General features: G+C 36.1%; 1 protein-coding gene across 5 annotated transcripts in view; it reads right to left on the minus strand.

Annotated features, from left to right (window-relative positions):
- Nucleotides 1–26,031, minus strand: part of ARHGEF12 (Rho guanine nucleotide exchange factor 12) — a 168,459-nt gene that overhangs the window by 43,796 nt on the left and 98,632 nt on the right. For all 5 annotated transcript variants that reach the window (XM_044929608.2, XM_044929609.1, XM_025266751.2 and 2 more), the window contains 11 exons: nucleotides 20,559–20,657; nucleotides 19,815–19,864; nucleotides 17,330–17,387; nucleotides 14,659–14,837; nucleotides 13,257–13,334; nucleotides 12,946–13,065; nucleotides 11,311–11,451; nucleotides 5,692–5,766; nucleotides 3,536–3,628; nucleotides 1,855–1,965; nucleotides 1,476–1,574 (listed from right to left, as the gene is read on the minus strand). In XM_044929608.2, coding sequence (XP_044785543.1) covers nucleotides 1,476–1,574; nucleotides 1,855–1,965; nucleotides 3,536–3,628; nucleotides 5,692–5,766; nucleotides 11,311–11,451; nucleotides 12,946–13,065; nucleotides 13,257–13,334; nucleotides 14,659–14,837; nucleotides 17,330–17,387; nucleotides 19,815–19,853 — 993 coding nt within the window. In that variant the 5' untranslated portion in view covers nucleotides 19,854–19,864; nucleotides 20,559–20,657. The remainder of the gene's footprint in view (nucleotides 1–1,475; nucleotides 1,575–1,854; nucleotides 1,966–3,535; nucleotides 3,629–5,691; nucleotides 5,767–11,310; nucleotides 11,452–12,945; nucleotides 13,066–13,256; nucleotides 13,335–14,658; nucleotides 14,838–17,329; nucleotides 17,388–19,814; nucleotides 19,865–20,558; nucleotides 20,658–26,031) is intronic.

The raw sequence follows: 26,031 nt of genomic DNA on the forward strand, positions 1-26,031 counted from the left end.
AGAGCTGGACTGTGAAGAAAGCTGAGCACCGAAGAATTGATGCTTTTGAACTGCGGTGTTGGAGAAAACTCTTGAGAGTCCCTTGGACTGCAAGGAGATCCAACCAGTCCATCCTAAAGGAGATCAGTCCTGGGTGTTCATTGGAAGGACTGACACTTAAGCTGAAACTCCAATTCTTTGGCCACCTCATGCGAAGAGTGGAAAAGACTCTGATGGTGGGAGGGATTGGGGGCAGAAGAAGAAGGGGACAACAGAGGATGAGATGGCTGGATGGCATCACCGACTCGATGGACATGAGTCTGAGTGAACTCCGGGAGTAGGTGATGGACAGGGAGGCCTGGTGTGCTGCGATTCATGGGGCTGCAAAGAGTCAGACACGACTGAGCGACTGAACTGAACTGAGATGTAGAGGTAGCTTTGTAATAAAATACAAAGAATATAGGGCAAGTGCTGGAGGAAGATGGGGAGCCAATATGTTTCTGTGTGAGTCTGTTTAAGATGGGAGAAATAACCATGTCTGCACACTAATAGGGCTGATTCAGTAGAAAACAAAAGAACTGATGATGCAAGAGAGAAGGGAAAGGTACGTTTGCTAGAGTACCATCTTTGAGTAGGTATAAGAAAGCAGGATCTGGATAAACAGGTGAAGAGGTGGTCTTGAACCAAAAGCAGAAAAATTCCTACATATCATCACATCAGGAGAGAGCGTCAAGCATACGGTATGACAGAAGTAGGGTGACACCTCTGGAAGAAGTTATCTTCTATATGCTTTCAATTTCTCAAAAAAAACAGCAAGGTCATCAGTTCTTGAGAAAAGAACAGGAGAGGAATTGATGGAGAGTTTAAAAAGAGAGAAGGTGTGAAACAGTCAAATAAGAGAACTGCAAATATGAAAGGACTAGAGACATGCAGCATGATTATCAGAGACATATTAAGGGCTGTTATTTATCCTAGAGCAAGGATAATAATAAAATGCATTACTTTAAAAACCTTATTAAGATTTCTATTGGTAAAATAAAACACTACTATTATCTACCATCATTTATATGAGTAAGATCTTTTCCATCCCTTTTCAGTTAAACTGGGCCTCCAAACTTCAAAGAGGCCAACCAGAGTCCAATTATACAAGTACTAACCTTTGGATCTTAATATATATATGTATATTTATATATACACATATATATTGTATTATCTTTTTCATTCCCTTATCCTAAATATGTATATATATAAACCTATATATATACACATGTATATATATCCCTTAAAACCTTTGTGAGAATTTATATGCCTATAATTAACTTAGAAATGATTAAAAAAAAAAAAAAAACAGTCATGAGTAGTCAATAACTGAGATATAATACAGACGTCAGAAAGCACAATCAAGTCCAAAAACATGGGAGGGAAGACCGGAAGTAGGAGGCCAGTAATTGAGTATACTGAAGCAAAGACTGTAATATATTAACTTGGTAACTTACAGCAGATCGATCCAGGAAGAACTGATGGAACTCAAGGAAGACACGACGGGTCTCCTTGGAATTGGTCTGTTTATATAGGTCTGAATAGAGGTAACAGAGCTGTAGTAGAGAAAGAAATGGGGAAGAAATCAAGAAAAATGTCATCTGCTAGATCCTCGTTGAATAGAAATGTCTGAAACAAGTAGGTCACCATGAACAATGTAGTTATTACCATATAACCAAGCCTTTGAAAAATAAATTAGTAACATTTTAATCATCTTTCATATCTAATTTAGAAAAGTGACAGAAGTCTATCTACCCATCTTGCTAAAACTGAAAAGTTTCATGGTATTTGAATCAATTAAGAACTCTAAACTGGCTAAATCATGAAATACATTACCAATGTTGCAGGGTCAAACTGGGAAACTACATGGTGTAAGAAGACAGCCAAGTGAGCAGGGCGAGATTTTAGCAGCTCAATGCTCTGAAAACAGCTGCACTGCCCATTGATCTAGAAAAATAAGTAAATATACATCAGTAACACCAACACATAAATGCAAAATGTCATGTCAGGTCAGTTAAATATGACTATCCCAATTTCACTTTGACCTTTCCTAAAAAATTCAAGGTTTAAAAAAACTTCACTAGAATAGGCTATGGAATCTCTTCCTCTGAAAATAATCTCTTGGGAACAGATTGGAAGAAAGACCATCCTGGGAGAATGCAAGTCCAGAATATAATTATCAAAGAGCTCACAGGTCTACAAATCAGTACACACAAAAAAACAGGTTAATAACACTTCTAAAAATGTAAAGGGAGGCTTTTTGCCTAATAACAAAATAGGTGTCTTCCTTTTAGGCTAATCAAAGAGACGGTAGTAGGAAATGGAGTTGTGTGATTTTAAATAACACAACTCCTAGAATACTTGTATGTTTCCAAATGGCAATGAACACAGAAAGCAGCAAGAGCTGACCTTAACCTAGAATCATGTAAGTTAATCTTAACAAGTAACACCCATGCTGCACAATCTCTTTCAGAAAATATAAGAGGACTAAGACATCTCAACTCAGATCTAAGAGCTCAGCATCAACCAACTATCAAAATCAAAGATATTACAAAAAAAGAAAACTACAGACTACTATCCCCCATAAACACACACACAAAAATCCTCAGCAAAATAATAGGATTGAATCCAACAATACTGGAAAAAGGAAAATAAATTATGACCAACCGGGGTTTCTCCCAGGAATGAAACAGGAACAGCTGTTTCAAAATGCTAATAACACCAATTAATGTAATTTACCATGATATGTAGTTCCACATAAATTATATTAATGTAATATAAATTTAATAACAACATCTGATGATCTCAGTCATTCAACAAATTCAACATCTATTCATGATAAAACTCCTATCAAACTAAAAATAGAAGGAAAACTTCCTCAATTAAAAAAAAAGTATCTATGGCTAACATCATATTAATAATAAATGACTGAATGCATTCTTCCTAAGATTGAGGAGAAGGCCAGGAAGGCCGAGATGCCCTGTCTCAGCACAGTGACTCAGCCTCATACTGGAAATCCTAACCAGCACAGTAAAGGTAATAACAAGAAATAAAAGATAAACACTGGGAAATAAGCAAATAAAAACTGTCAGTTATTTACATAGAAAAATCTTAAAAAGTTATTTTATAAACCTCTTTGAAGTAGTTAGTTTACTAAAAGATCACGTGAGCTTACTAACAAGGACAAGAATAAAGCCAATCACATTCCTATATACCATCAATAAACAACCAGAATTTGAAAATTTTTTAAAAATTTATAAGAACATCCCCCGTCTCCCAAGATAAAATACTTAGGTAAAAATCAATGACTTCTTATCAGCTTCAAGAGCAAGGCCATTTCTATTGGTCAAAGCTAAAATAAGCAATTAACCCAAGCAAGTAAACAGTTAATCTTAGTTCTAATAAGCTTCAAATCCTTATCAATATAATTTCAATCTCCAGAAACTGTTCATTTTTGCAATAAATCAAACATCTTAGAAAATTAATAATTTGTTTTTTAGAAAGAAAAAGTCATCACCTGTTCATGTTCACTACCAAAGTCATCGTCCTCTGCTCCAATAATATGAGGTGCCACACGGGTAGAGGGACTCCCAACAAGCGACTGAGTGTCCTGGAAACATTCATGGAGAAGGAACAGAAAAATTGCCTGGTGGTCAATTTCAGAGACAGAATAAAGCCAAACTATCAAAAAGACATGGTTCACTAAACTGACTGGATTTCTTTTCCTTTTCTTTAGGTACTTTATTTTCAAAGTGGTTCTCAAATTTTCCAGTATTGATTGTTTCTTGGTCGGGGGAGGGGGAGAAAACATTTCCCCTAGAAATAATAAACATCCTCTGTTTATACACCCTTGTTTATCTGGTTCTAATCCCTGTCTGTAGGCTTCATTTATTGTTTCATATATATCTAGACCTTGTTACAGAAAGAAATTAAGCTGGCTTACACAAACAGTTACAATTTTTAACAGTGAACGAAGGCCACAGGACAAAGGGAAAATGGCACTGTTGACATTTTGGGCCAGACGATTCTTCATTGTGGGGGCTGTCCTATGCACTGCAGGGTACGGAGCAGCATACTTGGCCACTGCCCACCCACAAGATGCCAGGAGCAGCCTCCCGGCCATGACAATCAAAAATGTTTCCAGACCTTGCCAAATGTGCCCCGAGGGACAAAATCATTCCTGGTTGAAAATCATTGGCATAATGCAATAAAATGTTCAAGTAATCACACTAACACTGCTATAGAAACGATGGTAACAAGATTGTAAAAATAAATTGTAGGCTGGCAGCCCTCACTCCCTTACACATTTGGATTTAGCATGAAAAGGGGAGTGTTGGAACATTAGTGTATAATGCAAAAAGTATGGGATATTTGAATACCACAAATACAGACATGAAAGACCATATAGTACTAGGAGAAATAGTAAATTTGGAACAAATATGAAAAAAAAGAGTTTGGCTCAAACCTGACAGCAGTTGAATGCTGTAGGATCTGGGGTTGAGCAAAGGGAGTGAGGCTATGGTGACATGGGAGTTATCTGCACAGCAGTTACAGCTGAAACTATGTACATGGACCCACAAGCTATAAATTAAGTGACTAATAAACACATAGCTGCAGTTTTTCTTCATTAAGTGTGTTGCAACTCTAAGTATTTGCATTGCCTAAACTTGATTCTGCCTTTCTGTACTCTTGCTTTTTAAACCACAAGGCTTTAATATTTTTAAAAAATGAGGTGAAGCAGAAATTTTATTTGTTTAGAGTATTAGTGAGACAACTTTTCATTTTACAGCAGACTTGAGGTTTCTGATTTTTCAACAGTCCTTATGTTGCTAATAACAGATGAATCATAATATGCTATTAAATCTTTTACTATAAAACTTTATACAAGTCCTAATCTTAAAAAATAAAATCAGAATGCTAAAAATATTCAATTAGGGATTTACAAGACCTAGCAACTCCATTTCTGATTATATACTCAAAAGAACTGAAGGAAGAACTTAAATGGGTATTTATTTATACATCCATGTTCAGAGTAGCATTATTCATGACAGCCAGAAGGAAAACCACCCAAGTGTTCACTGATGAATGAATGGATAAACCAAATGTGGTATATACACACAATGGATTATTATTCAGCCTTAAAAAGGAAGGAAATTCTGCTACATGCTAAGTCACTGATCAAACTTGAAGACATTATGCTCAGTGAAATAAGCTGGCCACAAAAGGACAAATATTATATATTCTACTTATTATGCGGTTCCTAGTCAGATTCGAAGGGACAGAAAGTAGAATGGTGTTTGCCAGGGCTGGAGAGAGAAGATAATTGAAGTTCGTGGACACCAAGTTTCAGTTGGGGAAGGTGAAAAAGTTTTAGAGATAGATGTGCAGATGGTTGCATAATGATGTGAATCTAACTTAATGACAAAATGAACTTAAAAATGGTTAAATTGTATATTTTATGTTATTTGTATTTTACTATAAAAAAATTTAACCACATAATAATACTATGTAGCAGCTATTTTCCAATCTTTATTAAATTCGTTTAATAAGTTTAAGCTTTTTCTCCAAATTAAACACACACACACACACACACACACACACATACACACACCAGTTATGTCTGTCATTGAAGTATAAGGAAAGTCACTATCATTTCATTGATTTCATACTCACAGTGTCCTGAATTGCTTCACTTTTTTCTGGGTTTTCCTCTAGATAAATCCTCTCTTTCAAGCCACTCTTGGGACTCTAATGAAAATAAAAAAAAAAACAAAAAACGACGTGTTCATTTCAACAGGCCCACCAATGGAGATAAGAAAAAGCAATGTGAAAGAATAATGTTCTGAATGTCACATTTGTGTTTGAAGCTATTAAATATCTTTCATATAATATTTGGCTCTGCTATTTTTTATCTGACTTTGGAAAGTCACTTATTCATTAGGCTTTTAAGTCTTATGTTGATAAAATAATTTCATCTTCAGGCTTGAGGGTTAATTTCTATCAAATAATTCTAATCAGATAGATTACATATTTCAAGCTCATTAAGTCAAAATCAAACTCTACTTCCTCTAAATCCCTCTGTCCCAAACTATTCTTTCTATCCAAGTTAAAAGCATTTCCGCCTCTTTATATGAAGGAAAATGAGCTTCTATTTTTCTGTTACTACCTTATGTAAACTGATTTATGGATTCTTATAAAATTTACATGGTATGTTTGGGATGACCTAATGTAAAATACACACTCTATGATACACAAAGCTTCAATTCTGGCAGATGAGGAACACTCCAAGCAATGGGAGCCATTCTTCAGAGCAGCTGAAAATGAGATGCAAGAGATTTTTGTGTGAATGCCTATACAGAAGATATATGCTATTTGTATATATAATGTGTATGAGAGAGAGAGAACAGTAATTTCAAATATAAGCCCCACCTGGGAGAAATGGATGACTCTAGGTTAAGAGGTAGGACAGATCAAGCTAGAATAATCTTATCACACCAAAAAGAAAGAAACCTATGCTACTGGGGAGTCATGTCAAAAGAACACAGAAGACAACTTGAGAAGGAACACACTAGTCCCCTCAAAAGGGACAATTTAATAAGTATCAAAAAGAAAAATAACTGTAATGGACTGAAATGCAGTAAGAAACAGGTTAAAAATCTGTGAATTCAATATATTACACATCTACACACATGTGTGCAAACATCCCCACATTTAGTGACCTTCAGAGTATGTCAGGGCACCAATTCTTCTGAAAATAGATATGTAAGGGAAAATAATCAAATATTTATCCTGAATTTCCCGTATAAGCTGTATTTTACAGCAACTTAAAAGCTAGAAGGGAAAATTAAAATTAAAAATAATTTCATTTAATGAATACAGGAAGAATGACAAAATTATATCATTTTGAAATCCCTTATTAAATAATGGATGCAGGCATTTTTGCTATCAATGGAAGTAAAAACATCAGATAAAAACATAGTGGAGAAATTTATGAGGAAGGAATTATGCTGATTTAATCTGCATACCTTATACAAACTTAACAATTGTAAAAAGACAACCAGACATTCTCCTCCTAATGTGGTGTAACAGGATATACACAGTACCACCCATGAATTGTTCTTGCCAAACAACAACCCTCAATCCTTAATCTTTTCAAGACTCTAGATCTTACTATCAATTTTCAGGAAATATATACCAGAGGAACATGCTTAACACCTCCATGAAAATACAATTAGAATGTGGGTAGTTCTACTGGACATATGACCCAGTTTAACAAAAAAAATAGAAAGAAAAAAAAAGAGGAGGGAACTATCATAAATTAAGAGATTTATCAACCAAAGACTGAAGCTGTTGACTGGATCCTGCCTCAAATAAACCTACTGTAAAAAGATTATTATAAGACTATTAGGCTAATCACATTGCATTTTAAGAAAATATTAATGAAGATTTGGTAATGCTACTATGGCTCTAACTTTTTAAGTCTTTTTTTCCTCCCAAAGACGCATGTTAATGAAATAATATCTTGGATTTACTTTAAAATATCCAGTATATGGAGAGTACGAGGAATGAAGGAATACAGACAAAAGTAAGTTTAAGCACTTGTTGATGACTCTGAGCTGGGTGATTAGGTACATGCGGGAGTTTATTATCTTAGTCTATTTTTTAGTAAGTTAGGAATTTTTCAAAATAACTTATTTTTAAAATTATTTATTTATTTATTTTTGGCTGCACTAGGTCTCTGATGCTGCTCGTGGGCTTTCTTTAGTTGTGTGTGGGGGCTTCTCTCTAACTGAGGTGAGCAGGCTTCTCACTGCGGTGGCTTCTCCTGTTGTGAAGCATGGCCTCTAGGCACACAGGCTTCAGCAGTTGTGGTGTGTGGGCTCAGTAGCTGTGGCACGCGGGCTCTAGAGCATGGGCTCAGTAGTTGTGGCACATGGGTTTAACTGCCTTGCAACATATGGGGTCTTAGTTCCTGCACCAGGGATGAAACCTGTGTCCTTTGCATTGGCAGGTGGATTCTTAACCACTGGATCACCAGAGAAATTCCTCAAAGTAACTTTTAAATTAAACATCAGCTGCAAAATGAAAATCAAAAGAGTTTTAGATGATAATTTGCGATCAAAGGAAATCAGTCCTGAATATTCACTGGAAGGACTGATGCTGAAGCTCAAGCTCCAATACTTTGGCCACCTGGTGTGAAGAACTGACTCATTAGAAAAGGACCTGATGCTGGGAAAGATTGAAGGCAGGAGGATAAGGGGACGACAGAGGATGAGATGGCTGGATGGCATGACCAACTTGATGGACGGGAGTTGGAGCAAACTCTGGGAGTTGGTGATGGACAGGGGAGCCTGACATGCTGCAGTCCATGGAGTTGCAGAGTCGGACACGACTGAACTGAACTGAGCTTCTCTTATGAGAAGTATATCCATGGGCATGTGAGTATTCTTTAAAGCCTTCTCTGAGGTGAGCAAGAGCAGGGAATTTCACAATGCTAATGATATCACATTATGCATCCCTGGTGGCTCAGACAGTAAAGTGTCTGTCTACAATGTGAGAGACCTGGGTTCGATCCCTGGGTTGGGAAGATTCCCTGGAGATGGAAATAGCACTCCAGTACTCTTGCCTTGAAAATCCCATGGACAGAGGAACTTGGTGCAGGCTACTATCCATGGGGTCGCAAAGAGTCGGGTATGACTGAGCGACTTCACTCACTTGAATGATATCACAAACACCATAAAGAGATTGTTTTATAAAAAGGAGAAGAAAATGGAAAAAATGTAAGGCATCGATTGGTTCCTACAATCTTAATACAGTACAACTGAAACAAACATTGAAATATGTATCTCTAGCTTCAAAAAGACACCTGTAGGAATGACATGAGTTTGTTACGTGTTCAGTGAGTCGTCTTCACTGTATTGCCTCTCATGTGGATATCCACAGCATCCGCTTATTTGGCCTCAATTGCCTCATCTATAAAATGGTGACACTTGCTTTTTTAAGATTACTGAGAGTTAAAAAGAGTAACTGTAAACATTAGGTACAACTACTGTCACAAAGTAGGTATTCAATAAATGGTGACAACTTATCAGCCATTTAACACACATCTGTCAAGTTCCTCTTAAGCCAAGTAGTCTTCTTTTCTTACTGATCTCCCTGTCTATTTACTTCATTTTTGACACGGACATGTTTCTGGCTGTGCCTCTCTTCTGCATGCAAGATACAGCCCAAACTCTACTCATTCCCTCTTGTTCAAAGACCAATTAAACACCAGACACATGTTGAACAGTCTGAATTCACTGGACTGCCTGTTTCTACACTTGCCAATTCACTCTGTATTTCATAAAGTGATATTTAATTAAGCCACAGATTTTATGGTTAACATTTCTGTAAATAAGATAAAATTCAAATCTTTCATTTCCATCACTTGTTCTGAATTCCTACAATCTCATTGTCTTCGTAGATATAAAGTCAAATATGATGGGTGTGTTGCTCTCAAGAAAGTTGAGAGCAAGTTTACAGACATCTAAACTTAGAAACATCTACCACTAGAAACATCTAATGGGAGAGATAAGCCATGAAACCAGAGAGGAGATGCAGCACTGAATCAAACAGAAGAAATGTGAGGATTCCCAGAAGCAGCACTGCTAGAACAAGCTATAACTTGAACTCAAGACTTTGCTTCTAAGATCAACTCCAGCCATTTTAGCTATTAATATAGTCCTAGTACACCTGTAAAATTTTCACTGCTCTCCCAAAATGTAATGCATTTTCAGACCTTGGAGCCTTTGAGTGCTGGTATTTTGAAATTAGGTAGAGGCAATCACTTACCAGCTGAGTAAGTTTGGCAAGTTAGCTAACTCACTTTGGCCTCAGTTTTTCCTTTTGTTTAAGTAATAACAATAGTACTACTTCATCAGACTGTTCTGAGAATTAACTAAGATAAAATATGTTTAACACCTATTATAGCTGATGGTATTAATACATATGCTCAATAAATGTAAGCTACTATAATTCTTTTCTTGAGGCAAAATTGAAATCTTTCATCAAGACAATTAGCCTATCTAATCATAAAACTCTTATTAGTATCTTTCAAAATAAAAATATCCTCAAATCTTCCTTGCACAAGGAACTGAGTCACTGAGCCTAAGCATCAAGATACCCTAAATGGTGGTGGCTTAGACCAGTGGCTTTCAATTTTTTTTCTTTTTACAATCTCCACTAAGAGAAATTTTACATTATTAACCAACGTGTGCACATACACACACACACAGAGCTATACATGTGTACAAATGCACACAACGTGTGCAGGTGTGTATACAACAAAAGTCACAAAAAGTAATACTTACCTCCTTTACATGCAAAGCACTCTTATTTCTTATTCTATTCTTTTTTAAAAAAAATACTGGCCCCAACCCACTAAACTGATTTTATGACCCGCACTGGAAAAAAACTGACTTACAACAGATTATTTTCTTCATCACTTTTAAGAAGGGTGATCTATTTTGAAGTAATTATTCCTATTACTGCATACTACTTACAAAGTATTGCTGAGTATATAACACTTAAGTATTCATATAACTGTGATACTACATCATATTCGGCTTAAAATACTTTCTTATCATCTTAACAACTATCCATGTTCATCTGGCAATTTTTGGGTTAATCAAGAAAGCATTACTAAACATGGGCTATTAACTGAAGTCTAAGAGGACTAAGGCTTTTCCTCTTTGAAATGGCAAAGTGCCCCATGATTCAAGACTGAGTCACTCTGACCACAAATGGAATATTAACATGCTCTTAAAGATATCAACAGTTGGCCTCTCGGTTCAGTAAGAAAGCACCGGCATTATTAACTTCTCTACCCACAAACAAGACGCCTGCTGGGAAATTCCATCTCCTTAAAAGAAACATTTGGCAATGGTGTCCAAGGGAAAAAGTGAACTCTGGAATTAAAAGCTCATATACAACAGGGTCCAGAATTTCTGCCCATCAAATTGCTATATTAAAGATGATGGTGACCCTGAGGGATGGGATGCGAAGGGAGGTGGGAGTGGGGGTTCAGGATGGGGGGCATATGTACACCCATGCTGATTTATGTCAGTGTATGGCAAAAATCAGTACAATATTGTCAAGTAATTAGCCTCCAATTAAAATAAATAAATTAATTTAAAAGATGATGGCGATAAAAATAAAGTAAAAAGAATGCCTGTAGTTCCTATAACTTACAATCAAGTCTGGAAGTGGGGCTGTAGAGAAAAATACAACAAAATGAAAGTGCAGAACACTTACATCGGCACTGTCACTACCGGGCCGAGAAGCGTCTCCGCTGCCATAGTCAAGCCTGCCTAGCCCATCACCAGGATCTGCTTCTCCTTCACCCACTGCTAGCCCGTCAGCTAACGGCTTGGAGGATGTAACTACAGCTCCATCCTGAAACAGATTAGGCACACATACATTAAAAACAAACAACAACAAAAAAACTCTTTCATTATTGACCGCATAAAGAAACAGAGTCACACTGCAACCTCAATGGAGACTGTAAAAAGTTGGCCAGTTTGATGTGATCAAGAATGCTCTAAAAGTTCTAAAAGTCAAAGGCATAAATAACTATTAATGCTGTGGTTCTAAAATGGCATGACCTTGAAGACAGGGAAAGTGATATTTCAATAAAGAGAATAAATATTCAAACTTCCAAATAAAGGCAAAAATATAAAACAGTTCAACTTATGTAATTAATATTCCCTGCCTGTTAATAAAGATCATGACACTATAACTTGTGGTCAATTGCCTTCCAACACTTTACAACTTCAATAAATTGCCAATTCTGGGACGCAATGCTATACTGCAAACTATTATAAGCTTTTAAATTAGGAACCACAGTTTTACTCTTGGAACCGAGTAAGATCGCTGTCTTTGCTCAGTAGTAACAACAACATTAAACATTACTTATGTCAATTACTACTAAGGCAGAATACTCAAAACTTCATATAGCTAATGGGACTAAAAGAAACAAACAAAAAAATGTGTAATGAAAAGTACACTGAACCCGGAAGTCAAGAGGCCTTAAAAATGTGTGATCTTGTATGAGTCATTTAACCAAGCTTTCTCAACCATGGCATGATTTTTTTTAACTTTAAAGCGAGCAGATTAGGATAGATGATTTCTGTGTGAAGCTACAGACCTAACTCATGAAGAATAACAAATAAGCAGCTTTTACTCATTTCTCCATATATCAAATCTAAACATTACAGAATATAAATCTGGTTGACATACAATGCTGAGCTATTCTTCTAATGAGACTATCATCCTCATAACTTAACACCTATATAGCAAATCTATTTTTAAATTAAAAATATAGTCATTAAGAACATGAATGTATTTTAAATTCGTCAGACTGAGTTTAAATTCCAGTTCCATGTTCCATTTAGCTACATGACCACAGACAAGTTATTTAACTTATCCAAGTTTTCTTTAAGTGTTTATGTAAAATGCGGGGAAACAACAGTAATATCTAATCTCAGAGGGTTGTTTTGCAGATTAAGTAAGAAAAATTATATATCCCTACTTAAAATATAATTGCCGGTCTGTTTCCAAATGGCAGAATAAACCTCAAAATGGAAATACATGTATCTAAATACATTTCAGTAATTTTTCGTATCAAAGCAAAAACACTCAATTCATTCTAAAATTACTGTGGAACAAAGCAGCATGATATCATGACCAAACAATCAGAGGCCTACATTTCTTTTTTTTCACATTTTTTTTAGTTGACCATTATTTCTGTAACATCCTACACAGGACATCCTGTTGGCCTATACTAGAAAAAATAACTTTTAAAAAGGCTAACTGTAACACCGTCTGACACATTCCCAGAAGAAAATTCTCCGGCAAAATGGCGCGCAGCACTTTTAACAGTGATGTTACCTGAGCAGAGCCTGTGGCTTTGGATAACTGCTCTTGCAGCTGAGGAATGTGTTTCTTGGCCTCTTGGATCTCTTTTAGCAATCTCTGAGCAGGTGTTCGGTTGTAGTCTTCCTGCAATAGCTGAAAAGTTATAAAAATATTTCAAGAATTAACTATTTATGTCAAGAAAATATCTAAAAAGTCCATCCTTAATCAATAAAATAGCTGATGGCACTGATTGCCAATAGTGTCTGATTATGATAAGTACCAACTCAACTATGCCCACTCATGCTTTTACTGGCCTGTAAATAGCCCCATTTCTAACTTAGTACCTGAAGCCGTTCCTGTTCTTTCTGTAACATTTTTCTCAGAATTTCTACTTTCTGGTTATGAACCACATTGTTTTCTTCCTAGAAAAAGAAAAAACAAACAAACAAAAAAAACCAAGAACCAATACAAGGAAAGTGAAGCTAAAATATGTATTGAAAATGAGTCATACGATGTTACATTTCAGCTCCAATCTTCAATACCTTATCAGGATTTTCTTTATTTCCGGTGGTTATGACACCAAGCTTTCAGATATGACACTGAAGATAAATGGTTATAGGGAAATTTCAACCTTTCTATCTCACTTTTGATAAAAAAAACACTAAAATGTTAATATCACGTTCAAAAAACACTAAATGTTAATATCAGTTGGAGAAATGAAGTTGACTTAAGTGTAAGAATAGTATCTTGTACTTTGCCTTCCCTTGGATCTTTACTATCAAATCCCTTGCATGGCTCAAATTCCCAGTATTTCCTACCTGAAGTATTAAGACTGCTCCCTAATACATCTCCTGCCATTTCTCCCAGTTTTATAACCCTATAATATTTTATCAAATTAGTCTTCCTAAAATCTTGCTATAATCACATCAGTCAAAAAATATGTAATATATCCTTAATAATCCAGTTACATGTAAATTAGCTTCATTGTTGAGACTCTTCAAAATAAATAGTCTTATTTTTCCAAGCTCATCTCCTACCGTATAAATCTTTAACAAGCACCAGCCAAACAAAAGTCCTGGCTATTTCTCCCCAATACTTGATGCTTTCTTGGCTCTTTACCTTTGTTTATCCTACTCTTGCTACCTGGGTTGCCTTCCTCCCCCTGACCTCCACTGCCACCACTTGAATGTTAACTGTTTTTCAAAGCTCATTTCAAATAACAGCTTTCCATAAACTCCTTCCTTATCGCAACTGGATGTGCTTTCTCCCTTCTTTGAAACCTCACAGAATTTAATATTTTCCTTCTAATAATGTCAACATCCTGCCTTTGTAGTATAATTACCTGCATACCCTTTATTCAATCTCAAACAACAAAGGTTTATTAAGTATCTAGCACTATATGCCAAGCAATATTGCAGACTCTGGGGAAACACAATGAACAAAAAACCCCTTTCCTCTTAGAATATATATTCTAAGAAGACAAAGGACCTTGACCACAGATATCTTAATTATATTTTTGTGGGAGGTACACTGTTTTGTAGATGTAAGTGTTAAATACTTGAATTAAATCTGCCATCCCAATATTGTGCAATCATTCCAATCACTATGTAATTTTTTATCAGCAGCAAATTATTTTCTAGAAGCTTAAAGTTTGTTTAGCAATTCAACACTTTGAAACTCTTAACATACAGCAAAGGCATCATTCATTATATAACGACATTTACAGAGACATTTTCCCACGCTTACCCCCATGAGCACAGGACTAGTAATTCTCTCCATATTCCCAGGTGCACCAGGTGAATGAGGGGATGTCATGATGGGAGACATATGTCCAGTGACCGATGGCTCTACTTCAGAATCAGCAAGTGGAATCTGGGGCGACCCAGGGGGGCGTCCCTGAACAGTGAGAGCTACATAGGAACCAGCTTCCGGGACAGAGATGGCAGAAAGCGGAGGAAGGGAAAGTAACATTGTCAAAAAAATTTTACAGCATTTTACTACTTAATCTTTGATAGTTCTAAAATATCTAGTTATGTGAGAAAGTTTCATCATCTGCTGGCTAATCATTTCTCCACAGAAAAAGAATCCAATCTGTTATTTCTCTTTTATGACTCCCCTACAGATCTAAAAGAACAATGCGATTTTCAGATAACAAATTATTACTCATAAGATCAGATATTACTTAAAAGCAAGTAAGATTTATGACACCAATGATTTTTTTAAATTTAGATATGAATGAGTTGTTATCAACCATCTACTAATGGCTATGCTCAATTTCTCAAATGGAAATTTAAAAACTCACCATATTAAGATGATACTAATTAGGCAAGGCTTAACTAACTCTGTAATGATGCAATTTTAAATTAACTTTAAAAAATGAGTGTGACAAAAAAACCCCACAAAAAAAGAAAGAGAAAGAAAAAGCCACAACAAAAAAGTACCAAGTTTTAATTTTAAAAATTTGGAGGAAAAGACAAATTGAGTAAGTATTTTACAGGGGAAAAAACTATAGAAAGCAAAGTTACCCATAACCAGAGACTCAACAACAGATATTCATTATTTATATAGAATCAAAAAAAAAACCACTTTCCAAATAAACAACTTTTCTAGATAACTGATCTTTAATGACAGAACCTTTCTCTTATTCTTTAAATTGTATTTCATAGTGTTTCTTTCCACTTACTCTTCCATGAAACTCAATGGCAATTATTTCAGTGTTTCAAGTTCCAAAAAAAAATTTTTTTTTACACTTAGTCATTAATGCTGTGATACTGGGGAGACTTTAAGTATATACACTTTTAAAGTTTTTCAATCAAAAACACTTTGTGACTGTCACAAAGTCATCTGATGTATCTTGTTGACTTATCCATGTTTGTCTTTCAAAGCTTCCTGGTTCTTCCCTTTCCTTCTTTGGATATTTTTAAACTCGTTTGATTTGAAATCACTTTTATCATGTCCAGAATCTGCACTGAAGAGCAGGACATGAGGGAACTCTACTACAAGTATAGTACACAGGGTTTAGGCATTTCAAATTTATATCTGTTTTCAATACTTAGACTGTTTTATGCTTATTTTGAGTTTTCAGCTAGGCTCTTGTTATTGGATAAGTAATCTACTGCTATAGTCCAAGGATTTAAGTAAAACTGATATTGGAACACAGTTACCAGGCATATATTTATTATCATAAACCGTATTTATATAGTACATAAAAATTTACTATGTCATAAATTTATATGTATATATGTATTTATTTAGTACATAAATATGTACTAAATAATACTATATACAAATATGCACTAAATATATTTATACAATACAAATATACATTAAAAAAAGTCACAGTCTCATTAACTAAGTAACCAAATTTATTCAAGTATGAGGTCTTCTAATTCTGATCTTCCCATTTCTTTTTAAAATGTACTCAAGTTAAACACTAAGAACAAAGTGACAGATTTAGAGCACTAGTACTCTGATGACAAGGTAAAGGAATTCACGGGTTACTTTATCTAAGCAATAATAAGGCCAAGAAAGATTCCAGCGTATTAAATTTATTTTAAAGATGTCCACTTACCGAAAAGAAGTAATATTAAATAAAGAAGTAGTGTTTCTGCTTGGCCACAAACACCTGTCTCTTAACTGTAGCCTACTATCCTGTGGAATAGTCTGATAGAGAAGATTGTAAATTCTTAACCCTGGGGATTTCCAAGAGAAGATCACTCCCCTGGATTATTTAATCATTTGCTTATCTGAGAGAATATGATGATGTTACTTGAAGTTCCATTTCAGTTAATCCAGCCATTGTGTCTGATTTTCTAACCTATTCTCTTTCAGGTCAACTCATCCATTTCTTTCAAATATTTTCAATATAACCAAGAATGACAAGGACATTATAATCAGCCATATATATGAAGTGGACTAAAGATGAAGTGAAAAACAGTGAAAGTGTTAGTCACTCTTTGTGACCCCATGGACTGTAGCCCGCCAGTCTCCTCTGTCCACAGCAATTCTCCAGGCAAGAAGACTAGAATGGGTAGCTATTTCCAACTGAGGGACCAAACCTGGATCTCCTGTATTGCAGGTGGATTCTTTTCTGTCTGAGCCACCAGGGACTAAAGATAGTTATTAGTAAGTTAAGAATTTTCACCTCAGACTTTAACATAGGGGTCAGTAAACTCCAGCCAAGGGATTAAATTCAACCCACAGATTATTCTGGCAAATAAAGTTTTACTGAAACACAGCCACGTCCATTCACTGATGTATTGTCTACGCCTGCTTTTACACTATAATGAGAGTCAAGTGGCAAACTATCTGGCCCACAAAGCCTAAAAAAATTACTATCTGGCCTGCTGCAGAAAATGTTTGCTAATCTTTGCTTTAAGGGTTTCAGAAAACAAAACTGAGAATAACATTCACTTACATTTGATTAGCTTCACCACTTCCAAATGGTTTGAATGAGTCACCAGAGTTCCATTCACCTATAAAAACAGTGTGTGTCAGATACATTCTAATTGAGACAATGGATAAACTGACTTTAGGAACTGTTATACACAATACAACCAATTATAATATAGTAAACAGGCCTATATAAAAACGTGTACATATCTGGTTCAATATTCACTTTTACCACTATTCTACAAGGTATATGTGTGTGCATGCATGCAAAGTCACTTCAGTCGTATCTGACTCTGTGTGACCCTATGGACTGCAGCCCGCCAGACTACTCTGTCCACGGAATCAAGACAACAAGACTGGAGTGGGTTGCCATGTCCTCCTCCAGGGGATCTTCCTGACCCAGAGATCAAACCCCTGTCTCTTATGTCTCCTGCATTGGCAGGCAGTATCTTTACCACTAGCACCACCAGGGAAGCCCTCTATAAGGTATACTCAGCAACAAAATGAACTTGAGCACCAAAAAAGGCCTTGATTTAAAGGACATTATAACTTATTCACCATGAAAAATGATAAAATATACTATGCAACAGATACACAAATCCTTCACAGTGAAGAACCCTTGCAAATAGAAAAGCTCTCTATGCTTTTAATTGCAAATTCATTGGTTTTCCAAAAGCATAATACATTTTTCAAAAGATGAATAACCAATATTCTACAATAATATTCAATTTACCTTTTGTTTTCTGATCATGACCTAATCTTTACAGAGAAAATTAAATTTTCAGGCAGGCTAAATGTAGAAAGTGTTCTCCAGAATTTCCACTAAGCCAGAGAAATTAAAACTGAAAATATCAAACATGGATCTACTATTAACATTATTTTTTCTGAGGCAAGTAATACTAATTTTTACAAGTTCAAATTTATCAGGGTATAAAATCGAAGCAAAAGTACATTTGTCATGCCCACCAGAGATGATCACTATTAAGCATGATGCTTAATCTTTGAGATGCTATTCTAATATACACACATCAGATAGACAAGCATACACACACATTATAACTGTCTTTTTCTGCAAATAAAAAAAATACTGTTTTATTGTATTATGGATGCCTTTCAATATAGGTACAAATAGACCTAATCTACTCTTTTTAAGAGCTGGAGATGTAATGCAATTTATTTCTCTGCTGCTGCTAAGTCGCTTCAGTTGTGTCCGACTATGCAACCCCATAGATGGCAGCCCACCAGGCTCCTCCGTCCCTGGGACTCTCCAGGCAAGAATACTGGAGTGGGTTGCCATCTTCTTCTTCAATTTATTTCTCTAGCCCTCATTTTATGCATATTTAGATTGCTTACAAGTTTTCAACGTGATAAAGCTTAAGTAAATTTTCCTATATACATATCACTTCACATTTGAACACCATTTCCTGAGATAAATTCCTAAAGCAAAACTGTTGTCAAAATTTATAAACTTTCTAAAAATATGTAACTTTTGATATATATTGACAAATTTCCATCTAAACAGGTTTTACCTAATTTATATTCACAAGTTTATAAGAGTAGCCATGGTACCATTCCCAAACTATATCAAATGTGTATTAGCAGTCTTTAAAATTCCTAACAAGCAAATATATTTTTACCTATCATTTAATTTCTACTTCTTTGCTATCAGTGAGATTGGACATATCCTCATTGATATATTATTTATTTCAACTACTCTGGGGAATTGCCTGATAAAATTCTTTGCCCATCCTTCCATTAGACTATCTATTCTTTTGTTAGTAATTTAAAAGTATTCTTTATAGTATATTATATTCTATAATATGTTTCAAATATTTATTTCCAGAAGTTCTTTGTAAATATGTTATGTCTTTTCCTGTACAATAATTTGATTTTAAGTAATCACATTAGTTAGTTGCCTAATAATTAGTGACTAATCGGGAGGCCTGGCGTGCTGCGATTCATGGGGTTGCAAAGAGTCGGACACGACTGAGCTGAACTGAACTGAATCCATACTCTACTGATCAAAACTCAAGGCGTTTCTATTGTGTTCCACAGATAGATCCATATTTATACTACAGTCACTTGCTTTGAATTAATCTACACCATCTCACCTCCCACTTACCTCTTCCCATAATACCTTTGCAAAATTTGTTTAGAAGAAATAATCATTTGGAAGTTTGACAAGGAATGGCACACCTCTCAAATTAATTAATATATTATGATGAGAATTTCTTGCTAAGAGTTTAACTTAGAGAAATAAGATCTTTACAACAGTGAGCTACTCTCCTGCCCAAGAACACACATGACTCTATTTATTCAAAACTTTTATTATGCTTTTCAGTTAAGGGTAACATTAATATTAAGATAAATGAAATAAATTTTTATAGTCAATAAATCCATCACCTATAATGTGCAGCTTTTAATAAAAATTCAAGCTAAAAAATTAAAATATGGCTAATATATGCTGCTTTATATTTCTACCATAAATTTCCTAACAGTCTTTTCCTTACCTTGATGATTCGATCACCTGTCTGTACTCCAGCCCGCATGGCTGCTCCATCTGTAATAGAAATTAATTCTTAAAATGTAATGCATTTACATTCACTGACAATCTTCTTAAAAGAGAACCATGTAACAAAACAGTGAAAAACATGGATTGTTAAGTCAGACAGACAAGGTCCAACTCCTGCTTCTGCCACTCACTAGCTGGGTGACCATGGTCAGATTTAATGTTTTTTTTTTTTTCACTCTAAGACTCAATATCCCCTGTAAAATGGAGATTAAAAAGTACCAAAGTACCTCCCTCAAATTACAGCAACTAACATAAAGAAAGTATTCAATACATGGTAATATTGCAGTAGTATAAGATATTATAGTCATTTGAGGGGAAAAGACAGATATTTTTGAGCCTACGACCATTTCTTTACTCTGTCACTACCGAAATATCTCTGGTGCCATGAAGAAAAAAAATTACACAAACTTCTATAAGTGATGATGCTTAATGTATCATGACTAAAGGGTCATGTGATTTTTCTAAAACATACAAGAACTTTTTTCTTTCCATAAGATACAAAAGGAAATCAACTGGGATAAATTCATGCCTATAACACTAAAGACAAATCTAGTACAGTAAGGCCATATGACCTATAATTATGCATTTATTTTATTCTAAGCAATAGACATTATTTAAGCTTTTCTATTCTTACTCTGTTTCTCCCAGTGACAAGACTGTTTTTTTTAAAAAAATGCCTTGCCTTCTTTGACAGACTGTACGAACACTGGATTGTCTCCACTGACCGTCAGCCCAAATCCATTGTCATCCTTCTGGATGATCACACAACGCTGAACAAGACCTGCACAAGAACCACAGGATAAAGAGAGAAGGAAAGAGAAAACAGAGGGAAAAAAAAAAGTCAATAATCATATTATTAGTAATGAACTGTATTATACCTGGAGAAACACAAGGTAGCACATGAAACCCATATAAAAAATAAAGAGCACTAACCCCACAAGCAAAACAAACACAAGAATATCACAGAGAGTCATATATATTGGTTTCTCAAAGGAAAGGTAGAGTAGAATTGCTCCTGGATTAAAAATAGCTAAGGCGAACTGGAAAAGGTAAAGTATTAGAGAGGAGACAGACGGAAGCCCATTCAAGTCTATGCAATTTATTTGTAATATAAAATTCTACCCCCACTTCGTTGTGTTTTTAAGTGCTCTAAATGGTATTTAAACCCAAGACAATCAATCGAACATTCTGAGACATTAGGCTAGCAGCAGCCCATGGTAAACTCTAGAGAAGTTCAGTATTACTCTCAAAAAAAAACATATTCAGAAAAGCAGACTATTAAAAAGAAAGGAATGCCTAGAGAGCACCTGTGGCTCTTCTGAAAAGTCTAACGGAAAGAAACACTTTGGCTTACAGAAATAATAAAAAGAAAAGACAGTAGAAAAGATAAAAGAACTTGTGAACTTAACCAGCTCTTTGATTTCTTTCATATACTTACCTGATTGCTACAGAGAATTTTGTTTTCCTTCCAGTTAAACAGCAAACAAAAATTGTCAAGGTAAGGTGAGAGAAATAAGACCACAACCAAAGGAACAGGGATAAAACAGAACCCTGATTAGTGTCCAGGGCTGTTTTTATCATAGAGCAAGATCGGGAGATCCTGAACTCCGTGTTAGCCAAAGGTTTAATATATACTTCCAGCTTTACAGACTCCAAATGCTTCCCCAAAAATGAATATGTAAAAACAATATATAAAAATAACACAAGTATAATGATGATTAGCAAATAAAAACTACTTCAAAATTAAGATTTTTATACAGAGGGATGATCTTTTAAATAACTTTGGTGTACAAAACAAAGGAAGTGCTAAAGACTGCACGTTAATGAATATACATGCATATTTCTTGCTATTAATGAAATGACACAAGTATGAGCTTCCCTAGTGGCTCAGACGGTAAAGAAACTGCTTGCGATGAGGGAGACCTGGGTTCGATCCCTGGGCTGGGAAGATCCCCTGGAGGAGGGCATGGGAACCCATTCCAGTATTCTTGCCTGGAGAACCCCCTTGGACAGAGAAGCCTGGCAGGCTACAGTCCATGGGGTTGCAGAGTCGGACACAACTGAGTGACTAAGCACAGCACACATGACCCTACTACAGATGACAAACTAGAATAACTGGATCCCTATAATGGAATAGAGGAATCTTAAACCTTAATTTATTAACTTACAACAAACCATGAACCTTAAGATAAAAGTTAAAACTTTTCATAAGAACACATAGGAACAAATCTTCAAGACCTTAGGATAGGCAGAGATCTTTCAGGATGCAAAATGCACCAATCATAAAAGAAAAACCGAGCAAACTGGATTCAAAATTTTAAATATTTGCTTTCCTAAAGACAGTAATAAGAAAATGAAAAAGCAAGCCACAGACTGGGACAAAACATTTGTAACAAAACTAATACAGTTATGTAAAGTTTAAAAATAAAATAAAATTAAAAAAAACAAAAAAAACAAATTACTGATAAAGCACTTGTATCCAGATTCTTATTTTTTAAAAAAACAACTTTACAATCCAGTAATGGAAGACATATTTTAAAGGGACAAAAGATTTGAAGAAACACATCACACACAAAGATGCACCAGTGGCCAATAAGCATATGCAAAGGTACTCAACATCTGCTGTCTTCAGGAAAATGCAAGTTAAAACACAATGAGACACCACTATATACTAACCAATGGCTAAAAATGAAAAGACAGATAATACTAAGTACCAGAAAGGGTGCGGAACAACTAGAACTCTCATACAATGCTGGTGAGAATGTTAGATGGTGGAAATTTCTTAAAAAGGTAAGCATATAATTACACATGCCCCAACATCTTCACTCCTATGAGGAATGAAAACTCATGTCCACATAAAGACTGGTAAAAAAAAATGTTCTCAGCAATTTTCCTCATTAAGAGCGAAAAACCAGCAACAACTCAGTTCCGTTGCTCAGTCGTGTCCGACTCTTTGCGATCCCATAAACCTCAGCACCCCAGGCCTCCCTGTCCATCTCCAACTCCCACAGTCTACCCAAACCCATGTCCATTGAGTCGGTGATGCCATCCAACCATCTCATCCTCTGTCATCCCCTTCTCCTCCTGCCCTCAATCTTTCCCAGCATCAGGGTCTTTTCAAATGAGTCAGCTCTTCGCATCAGTTGGCCAAAGTATTGGAGTTTCAGCTTCAACATCAGTCCTTCTAATGAACACCCAGGACTGATCTCCTTTAGGATGGACTGGTTGAATCTCCCTGTAGTCCAAGGGACTCTCAAGAGTTTTCTCCAACACCACAGTTCAAAAGCATCAATTCTTCGGTGCTCAGCTTTCTTTATAATCCAACGCACATCCATACATGACCACTGGAAAAACCATAGCCTTGACTAGATGGACCTTTGTTGACAAAGTAATGTCTTCTTTTCAATATGCTGTCTAGGCTGGTCATAACTTTCCTTCCAAGGAGTAAGTGTCTTTTAATTTCATGGCTATAATCACCATCTGCAGTGATTTTGAAGCCCCAAAAAATAAAGTTTGACACTGTTTCCATCATTTCCCCATCTATCTCCCATGAAGTGATGGGACCAGATGCCATGATTTTACTTTTCTAAATTGAGCTTCAAGCCAACTTTTTCATTCTCCTCTTTCACTTTCATCAAGAGGCTCTTTAATTCTTCTTCACTTTCTGCCATAACGGTAGTGTCATCGGCATATTGGAGTTTATTGATATTTCTCCCAGTAATCTTGATTCCAGCTTGTGCTTCCTCCAGCCCAGCGTTTCTCATGATGTGCTCTGCATATAAGTTAAATAAGCAGGGTGACAATATACAGCCTTGACGTACTCCTTTTCCTATTTGGAACAGTCTGTTGTTCCATGTCCAGATCTAACTGTTGCCTCCCGACCTGCATATAGGTTTCTCAAGCTGCAGGTCAGGTGGTCTGGTATTCTCATTTCTTTCAAAATTTTCCAGTTTATTGTGATCCACACAATCAAAGGCTTTGGCATAGTCAATAAAGCAGAAATAGGTATTTTTCTGGAACTCGCTTGCTTTTTCGATGATCCATCGGATGTTGGCAATTTGATCTCTGGTTCCTCTGCCTTTTCTAAAACCAGCTTGAACATCTGGAAGTTCACGGTTCACATCGTGCTGAAGCCTGGCTTGGAGAATTTTGAGCATTACTTTACTAGCGTGTGAGATGAGTGCAATTGTGCGGTAGTTTGAGCATTCTTTGGCATTGCCTTTCTTTTGGATGGGAATGAAAACTGACCTTTTCCAGTCCTGTGGCCACTGCTGAGTTTTCCAAATTTGCTGGTATATCAAATGCAGCACTTTCACAGCATCATCTTTCAGGATTTGGAATAGCTCAACTGGAATTCCATCACCTCCACTAGCTTTGTTCATAGTGATGCTTCCTAAGGCGCACTTGACTTCACATTCCAGGATGTCTGGCTCTAGGTAAGTGATCATACCATTTTGGTTATCTGGGTCATGAAGATCTTTTTTGTACAGTTCTGTTTTCTTGCCACCTCTTCTTAATATCTTCTGCTTCTGTTAGGTCCATACCATTTCTGTCCTTTATTGAGCCCATCTTTGCTTGAAATGTTCTCTTGGTATCTCTAATTTTCTTGAGGAGATCTCTAGTCTTTCCCATTCTATTGTTTTCCTCTATTTCTTTGCACTGATTGCTGAGGAAGTCTTTCTTATCTCTCCTTGCTATTCTTTGGAACTCTGCATTCAAATGGGTATATCTTTCCTTTTTCTCCTTTGCTTTTTGCTTCTCTTCTGCACAGCTATTTGTAAGGCCTCCCCAGACAGCCATTTTGCTTTTTTGCATTTCTTTTCCACGGGGATGGTCTTGATTTCTGTTCTCCTGTACAATGTCATGAATCTCATTCCACAGTTCATCCATAGTTCATCAGGCACTCTGTCCATCAGCTCTAGTCCCTTAAATCTATTTCACTTCCACTTCACTATCCACTATTCTACTTCACTATCACTTCCACTGCTAGTCATAAGGGATTTCATTTAGGTCATACCTGAATGGGTCTAGTGGTTTTCCCCACTTTCTTCAATCTAAGTCTGAATTTGGCAATAAGGAGTTCATGATCTGAGCCACAGTCAGCTCCTGGTCTTGTTTTTGCTGACTATATAGAGCTTCTCCATCTTTGGCTGCAAAGAATATAATCAGTCTGATTTCGGTGTTGACCATCTGGTGATGTCCATGTATAGAGTCTTCTCTTGTGTTGTTGGAAGAGGGTGTTTGCTATGACCAGTGTGTTCTCTTGGCAGAACTCTATTAGCCTTTGCCCTGCTTCATTCCATATTCCAAGGCCAAATTTGCCTGTTACTCCAGGTGTTTCTTGACTTCCTACTTTTGCATTCCAGTCCCCTATACTGAAAAGGACATCTTTTTGGGGTGTTAGTTCTAGAAGGTCTTGTAGATCTTCATAGAACTGTTCAACTTCAGCTTCTCCAGCATTACTGGTTGGGGCATAGACTTGGAATACCGTGATACTGAATGGTTTGCCTTGGAAACGAACAGAGATCATTCTGTCATTTTTGAGATTGCATCCAAGTACTGGATTTTGGACTCTTTTGTTGACTATGATGGCTACTCCATTTCTTCCAAGGGATTCTTGCCCACAGTAATAGATATGATGGTCATCTGAATTAAATTCACCCATTCCAGTCATCTTAGTTTGCTGATTCCTAGAATATTGATGTTCACTCTTGCCATCTCCTGTTTGACCACTTCCAATTTGCCTTGATTCATGGACCTAACATTCTAGATTCCTATGCAATACTGCTCTTTACAGCATCAGACCTGGCTTCTATCACCAGTCACATCCACAACTGGGCATTGTTTTTCCTTTGGCTCCATCCCTTCATTCTTTCTGGAGTTATTTCTCCACTGATCTCCAGTAGCATACTGGGCACCTACTGACCTGGGGAGTTCCTCTTTCAGTATCCTATCATTTTGCCTTTTCATACTGTTCATGGGGTTCTCAAGGCATGAATACTGAAGTGGTTTGCCATTCCCTTCTCCAGCAGACCACATTCTGCCAACTGTCCATTAACAGACAAATAGATTTTTTTAAAAAATAGTCATATATCCATTATAATAGAATACTACTTAGCAAGAAAAAAAAAGTAAGGAACTAGTCACACATGCAA

Source organism: Bubalus bubalis, chromosome 16 (assembly GCF_019923935.1).
Source record: "Bubalus bubalis isolate 160015118507 breed Murrah chromosome 16, NDDB_SH_1, whole genome shotgun sequence".
Taxonomy (NCBI): domain Eukaryota; kingdom Metazoa; phylum Chordata; class Mammalia; order Artiodactyla; family Bovidae; genus Bubalus; species Bubalus bubalis.